Source organism: Myotis brandtii, unplaced genomic scaffold (assembly GCF_000412655.1).
Source record: "Myotis brandtii unplaced genomic scaffold, ASM41265v1 scaffold74, whole genome shotgun sequence".
NCBI lineage: Eukaryota > Metazoa > Chordata > Mammalia > Chiroptera > Vespertilionidae > Myotis > Myotis brandtii.
In genome coordinates, this window is record NW_005370944.1 from 4477856 (window position 1) to 4484831 (window position 6976).

The following is a 6976-nucleotide window of genomic DNA, read 5'->3' on the forward strand; positions in this document are numbered from 1 at the left end:
CAAGCTGCCCGCCCTGCGGTCCCGGGCACCTGCGGCTGCGGCCCAGACAAAGCCACCTGCCCACAGTCCCCTGCAGCTGTGGCTGGCCTGGGCGAAGCCGGCCCAGGTTCTGGGTGCTTGCAACTGGCCGGAGGAGGGAATCCTGGGTCCCAGGTGTGGGGCAAGGCAAAGGTGGTTAGGGATGATCAGGCCAGCAGGGGAGCAGGTAGGGGCGATCAGGCCAGTAGGGGAGCAGTTAGGGGAAATCAGGCAGGTAGGCAGAGGGGTTAGGAATGATCAGGCAGGCAGACAAGTGATTAGGAGCCAGAGGACCCGGATTGCGAGAGGCAGTTGGACATCCCCCGAGGGGTCCCAGATTGGTGAGGGTGCAGGCCGGGCCGAGGGACCCTCCGCCCCCATGCACTAATTTCATGCACTGGGCCTCTAGTTCTTATATATTGGTGGACAGTTCTGCGAAGTACAGGTGGAATTACTGAGTCACAGGGCAGGCAAATGTTTAACTTCAGTAGATTGTTTTACAAAGTGGCTTTACCCATTTTATTTCTACCTCCATTAGTTTTTGAACATATCACAGAGGAGCTTCTCCATTGGAGTATTCCCTATGGTCTTGCGGAAAAAGAGGAGCTCAATGCGTTCAGAAGTGATAAACCTCAAAGACGGGAGGAGCAGGAGCAATTTCCCAAACCTGAACAGGAGAGAGGACACATCAGTTTGATTATCAGCGTCCGAGCACAAGACCTGGGGGCACTGCCCCCAGGAAAGGCGGAGGGGGAGCAGAGAGGAGAGGAGCCCAGGGTGAGTGAGGAGGAATTCTGAGGAAAGGTCCCACTCACTGGAGGGCTGCTGCCACCTACCCCTGACCCATGTGGCCCCTTTACAATACGTTTAGTTGAGGAGTGGGATGAAAATGGTTTATTATGTGTAAAGATTATAAAGTAAGAAGTTCTTTATGTTAATAATATATACAATTACTGTGATAACTAAGACTATATACATTTGAAAAGAATAAAGTTCCCTTCTATAAGCCACCTAGGATGATAGAGAAAACATTTGAGAAAATGTTCTGAAGTAGAATCATAATTTTTGTGGCTGAGATACACATCCAGAAAACAAGTAATTGCAGTTTTAAATAAGAACTACAAGTGAGGGTCCCCAGTGCAGATAAGGTGGATGGTGAAGCCCCAAGAGACAGATAGGGGGGTCGACCTTCCTTGGGTAGGAGGCCTGACAGCTGGTGTCAACACTAATGTGAAGAAGCCACTCCAAAGTGAGGCTACTCCCTGCTCAGCTTCCACTGTGGAGTCTATGGGGAGCCTCCCCCACCTCCCAATCATCTGTGAACTTGTTTTGCCAACCCCAGGGCTTGCTTTCTCCTGTGAGTGCGACTGAGTGGCACAGAGCAGTCACACAGCCCTCCCTGTGCCTTCCCCTCTTCCGTGTTTCTGATCTAAGGAGGGTCACTGCAGGAATTGATCCACTAGTGTGAGGGTGGGGAACCTTTTTTCTGCCAAGGGCCATTTGGATATTTATAACATCACTGGCAGGCCATACAAAATTATCAACTTAAACATTAGTCTGCTATGTTTGGTCGAACATTTAATTGACTCACCCCGAATGCCTTGGCAGGGCCAGAACAAATGAGTTTGCAGGCCTTACATGGCCGTGGGCCGGACGTTCCCCACCCCTGCACTAGTGGATCACAACCAGTCTTTACAAAAAAAAAACGAGAACAAATGTCAGAGTAAATTACACAAAGTGAGGGCAGGTAGGATTTGGTGAGCTTTGTTTCAGTGTCAGTGTGTGTACTGGGTTATGATGGGAATTGTATTTCTTCCCGGGTGTTGCAGCTTTTAAACACTGCAGCGTGGTCACTGTGCCAGCGGCAGCTCTCAGAGAACTCACTCTCAGCACTCAGTTCTGCCCGAATTACACTGAACTGCCTTAGACGTGACATAGGAAATCTTAACCAGAATTTTGAAATTTGAGACAAAACCAGTATGCCCAGACATTTCTGGAAGCTGATTCCAACAGAAACTTGGCCCAGGAGGCCTCTGCTGACTGCTGTGTGATGGTCACCCGTAGGCTGCTGGGCACACAAGCTGCAGAAATCTTTCTGTGCAATGTGGCGAGGCCCGGTATACTTTGACTCTTCTTCAAGGGAAATGACCTCTTCTTGTGACCATTTTTCAGATTAGGGTTGATTCCAGGGTGTCCATGCTAGCTTACTTCTTCAGAGAGAACTGCTGGGAACCCCAAGAGAATGCAGATAATATGGTCTAAAATAGCCAATAGATTCCTAGAGGCCAAGTGCTCCAACTTTGCGGTATCCGTTGGTGCTGGGACAGGCTGGGCACCCCCTCCCCCCGCCACACTCGCAGCCTGCGGCTACTGTCCCCCAAACCCAGCCGGGCCAGGCTGTTGTCCAAGCACATGGCTTATGCAAGGACATCCCCAGGAGATGTCCTTCCATACCTGCATCAGACCTTGTCATGCTGCCTCAAAACTATCTTTGCCTCCCGACTTTCCCTTCTATTTCATGACTACCGCTTCTCACAATAGCTCCTCTTCCCTTACATCATTCAAGTGCCAGGTCTGACCCATTCTAGCTTCTAGAGCAGTGGTTCTCAACCTTCCTAATGCCGCGACCCTTTAAATACAGTTCCTCATGTTGTGGTGACCCCCCAACCATAAAATTATTTTCGTTGCTACTTCATAACTGTAATTTTGCTACTGTTATGAATCGTAATGTAAATATCTGATATGCAGGATGTATTTAGGCGACCCCTGTGAAAGCGTCGTTCGACCCCCAAAGGGGTCGCGACCCGCAGGTTGAGAACCGCTGTTCTAGAGGCTCTCTCATCTGCCACCAGACTCCATGACTTCCCTGGATGATGGCAGCATCCTCTGCATTCGCTGCCACGTTAGTCTGCACCAAATCAGACACGGCCTTTGCTGGCATCCAAAGCCCTGAACAGGCTGGTCCAGAGGGCTGTTCTAGCCTCGTCTCCCTCCTTCTCACTGGCAGCAATCTGCTTCACCTTCCAAACAGGGCTCTTGTCTTAAGAACACAGCCGGGTTTGTCTCTCTCCCTTGGTAAATTATGATTTCTCTTTTTAGGCGCTAGCCTGCCTTCCAAGCCCAGCCTTGCCTCCACAGAGTCCCTGCCAGTTCTGCCGTGCACCCCCCTCAACGGGTCTCTGCCTCCTTCAGATCCATACAAACCCCAATACCTGACCAGGGCAGTTCTCGTCTTCAGTGTAGTCACTGTGCCGGGCATCCCTGGGAGGCTGCAACTTTGTCTTACACACATTTTGGTCCCCACCCTCGGGGCCTGGCACTGTGCCTGGCACGCAGTAGATGTTGGATATGTTGAACTGAGACCCTGGTCCTGTCTAAGTGGTGCAGCCCTGAGGTGGAGCCAGACAGATGGGCAGGGGGTGAAAAGGTGAAGGGGTAGATGTGCAGGGAGGCATGTGCTCAGGTCACCTCACGGGCTGGCTGGGGTGGTGGGCCTTGCTGTGCTGGCTCAGCATCACTTGGGACTGGTCCTGCAAGGCCTCCACATGCTCAGGATCCTTCAGGCCCCGCGTTTCTGGAGAGGAGCAGCAGCAGTGAGCTCCTCTCCCGCCTGCCCTGCCCCTCACAGGCAGCCAGGGCCCAGGAAGGTGTGCTCCGCCTGCACTCTCTCCTCCTGCCCCCAGGGAAGAAGTCTGCAAACATCTGGGTCTATGTGGGTTGATAGAGGGAAAGTGAGAGCCATAAGAAAGTCACTGGAATTCCCATTCTTCATTCCCAACCACGTCTCTGGTTGGACAAAGACCCAGCTACCTGGTTTGAAGAGGACCAGGGCCTTCATGCAGGCAAACTCCGTGGGGTCCACCGCCAGCACCCGGAACCGTGAGATGGTTTCCTGCAGGAAGCGCATCTCCGCACTGGCCAGCGCCAGCCGGCCCTGGGAGCTGCCAGCAGCCGAGGCCTCGGGTGGGGCTAGCAGTGGGCAGCTGTCCAGAGGCAGAGACCACTGGATGGCTCCAAGGAGGAAGAGTTCGCTCCAGGCCTCTTCCAGCAGGATCACCTGTGCTCAGAGAGGGAGGGCGTGCGCTGGCTGGGACAGCCTCTCAGACCCAGCCTGCAGACCAGTGCCTTCGGGAGGGAAGGGCTGGTCCTGGGTAACTCCTGACCTCCTGACTCATCCAGGGGCCCGGCTGCCTGGGTTCCATCCAGAGCCACACCTGGAACATTGTGGAGACCTTGGAGCTGTGGGAAGGTAGCCTTGGGGACACTGCCCACGGGCACCCTACGCTGAGTGAACTTGGGAGACGCAGCCTGGGTTCTGGCCTAAACCCTGGCTCAGGGCTTAGACCCTCAGTGTGCCCCTCAGGTTTATCATGACAGGTTGGTCTGCTTGCCCACGAGAAGTCCAGGGAGCGTCTTGGTTGGGCTGAAGCTCAAGCTCTGAAGTCAGAGGCCTTTGTGCTCCAAGGGAGCCCAGCACCATCTGCTCACGTTGGCCAGGGTGCGCAGACCACCCTGTGACACAGTGTCTGTAGGACCTGAGGTTTTGTCTAGGAGGAAAGAAGACCAGGAGGGCGTGGTATTTCCTTCAAATCCCCGGTTCCTGTGTGTCCCTGGCCATCATGGTCCCCTGGAGGCTCACCCGCCAAATCTCTGCCCAGAGATGTGAGCCACCCCAACAGTCACAGCCCTGAGACTGCGCCCCTGACCACCCCTGCCTCACAGGCACGTGCGTCCCCAGCCATCACCTCCCCAAGCCACATGCACCTCCAATCATCACCTGTACAAAGAGGTATGTGCCCCAACCGGCTGACTCCTGGGGGCACCCGACCGGTGTACCTGATCCCGGAAGGGTAGGTTGGAGAACACAGGCAGGCTCTTGGCCCACTTGACAGCCATGAAGAGCAGGCGGGCGGACGTCTCATGGATGCTGTCCACACCACAGGGTGAGGAGGAGGAATGTGGGGACGAGGGGAACTCGGGGTCATTGCTGGTGACATCGATGTTCTCATTAGCTGTTGGGGGAGGGGTTGTGACATAAGCCACTGCTCCTCAGCAGGAGGCAGGGGTGCTCTGGGGCCCGGGTGTGGGGATATAGGCCATCCTCCCGCTTACCATCCTCTGGCTCCAGCTTAGCACAGGTTTCGGCCGTTATGAGGCTGGCCATGAACTGGTGATGCCCTGGAGGTGTGATGGCCACAGGCCCCAGGGCTCTGGCTGCAGAAGCAGGTGTGGGGCCCCGTGGGCTGGGCCCTGTGGGGGCCAGGGAAGCCACCAGGGGCTCCGGCCGGGCCTCCCTGCCTGACTCCGCCCTGTCCAGGCGGATCTGCGCTGCGCTTCGTGGTTGGCGCTCATTCTGCACAGCTGGGGAGGCAGGAAGGGTCAGGACCCCAGCAGCCGTGGGCCCCAGCTCTGCTGTTATGCCTCTCCGGCTGACTCCCCAACTCACCATCCTGGTTCATGCCCTCCTGCAAGCACTTCTTCAGCCGACAGGCCTGGCACTGGTTCCGGTGGGCCTTGTCCACTGGGCACATCCCTGCTCCCACCTGGCACCTGAGGCAGAGGGGAGCCCCAGGGGTCAGTATCCTTCCTGAACTCCCCTCCCCCTCGCAGGGACCCTTAGGAGCAGGGCTCTCCTGGCAGGGGTCCAGCCCTCCCTCACCTGTAGATGAGCTTCCGTCTCACGCTCCTCTTGAAGAAGCCGCTGCAGCCATTGCAAGCATAGATGCCATAGTGCTTCCCACTGCTGCTGTCTCCGCACACGCGGCACTGGAGCGAGGGGCCCACGCCTGAGGGGCAGGGGCAGAGGCTGGGTGAGTGCACACCCCTCCCACCTCTTTAGGGACCCCTCTCTACTCCTCATTCCCTTTCCCATTTTGAAAAGTATCTCCCCTATTACACACACCCCCAACCCACCACACCCACCCAACTCCTGTCCTCCCACCGCCGTCTATGGCCAATTTTCAACTAGCGTATACTGTCTGCCTCCACATCCCACCTGCCACCCCTCTCTGTGGCTTCAGGCTCCATTAGCCCACAGGACATTCTTGACACCACCACTGGGACCTCTGCCCACAAACCCGAAGGGCGGGCTCTCTCTTCTTTCCTTCCTATCAGCTCAGTCGTCCTGACCTGGCTCTGCTGACCCCCACGCTTCTGGGATCTGGGTTCGCCAGCAGGTTCCCTCACACCTGCTCACAGCCTGTGGGGCTGGGCCTGAGTCACTCTGGCCCCTTTCATGGTGCAAACTTCGCTCCCCAAGGGCCGAGACCTTACCTCCAGGAAAGCCATACCTGTCTGCTCCTCCCCCGGGCCCCATCTGCCTGGAGACTCCTTCCTGGAGGCAGCCACAGCTGTGGGTGCAGCTGCAGCCATGTGGAAGCTGGAGGGAGCTGCTGTCCAAGTTCTGGAAGGTCCCAGGGCAGCCTCCACCTTCCTGCCTGAGGGAGCCTCCTGGGACGCTGAGCCGGTCAGCCTCCACCTCCCTCTCTATTCTGCCCCTCTGTTTGTGCCCCTGTCTCTCTTCTATCTACTTCTTCCTTTCCCTGGCCCTGGTGACCTCCCTCTGTCTTTGTCTCTCTCCCGTCTCTCCTCTCTGTCCTCTTGCCTACTCGGTCCCCTCTGTCTGACTCAGGAGCTGCCCCAACTTCCTCTCACAGCAGGGGTCTGGGTTCTGAGGAGTTCTCTCCCAGGGCAGCGCTGGGTGAAGCTGGTGATCCTCTTAATCTTTACTTTACCACAGGGGATCGGCCGGCCACACCTGCAGCATTACCAAGGCGCCCAGGGCTGGTCAGCCCAGCTGCCGCCACCCCGCCCGCCCGCAGCGGCCAGTGCCCCATGCTCTCAAGCTGTTTGCCATCCAGTGCCTCCGGGACTTGACTCTTTTTGAGGTGCCCGGATGCTTCCTGCACAAGTATGTGTGGCCCTGTGTTCGCTGGGTAGGCCCAGCTCTCCCCCTGCC

General features: G+C 56.5%; 1 protein-coding gene across 4 annotated transcripts; it reads right to left on the reverse strand.

The window, feature by feature from the left end:
• Positions 1-477: 477 nt before the first annotated feature.
• Positions 478-6735, reverse strand: NR2E3 (nuclear receptor subfamily 2, group E, member 3). Of its 4 annotated transcripts, none has more exons than XM_005882826.2 (8): positions 6309-6735; positions 5678-5804; positions 5465-5568; positions 5131-5379; positions 4855-5030; positions 3829-4075; positions 3487-3592; positions 478-685 (listed from the first exon to the last, which is right to left on the reverse strand). In XM_005882826.2, the coding sequence occupies exons 1-8, from the start codon at positions 6388-6390 to the stop codon at positions 553-555; spliced, it is 1224 nt and encodes a 407-aa protein (XP_005882888.1). In that variant the 5' UTR covers positions 6391-6735; the 3' UTR covers positions 478-552. The 4 variants fall into 4 exon arrangements, with proteins under 4 accessions (XP_005882888.1, XP_014385985.1, XP_014385984.1 ...); XM_014530499.1 differs by lacking the exon at positions 6309-6735 and adding an exon at positions 6014-6299; XM_014530498.1 differs by lacking the exon at positions 3487-3592 and having other exon boundaries at positions 557-685; positions 6309-6726.
• Positions 6736-6976: the final 241 nt, after the last annotated feature.

Bases quoted from the DNA above. Each gene is read 5' to 3' on its own strand.
- NR2E3 (XM_005882826.2), bottom strand. From the start codon at position 6,390: ATGGCTGCAGCTGCACCCACAGCTGTGGCTGCCTCCAGGAAGGAGTCT. The intron at 5,380-5,464 runs GTGAGTTGGGGA...CTGCCTCCCCAG, and splicing joins GGAGGGCATGAACCAGGATG to CTGTGCAGAATGAGCGCCAA. The intron at 5,031-5,130 runs GTAAGCGGGAGG...CTCCCCCAACAG, and splicing joins TAAGCTGGAGCCAGAGGATG to CTAATGAGAACATCGATGTC.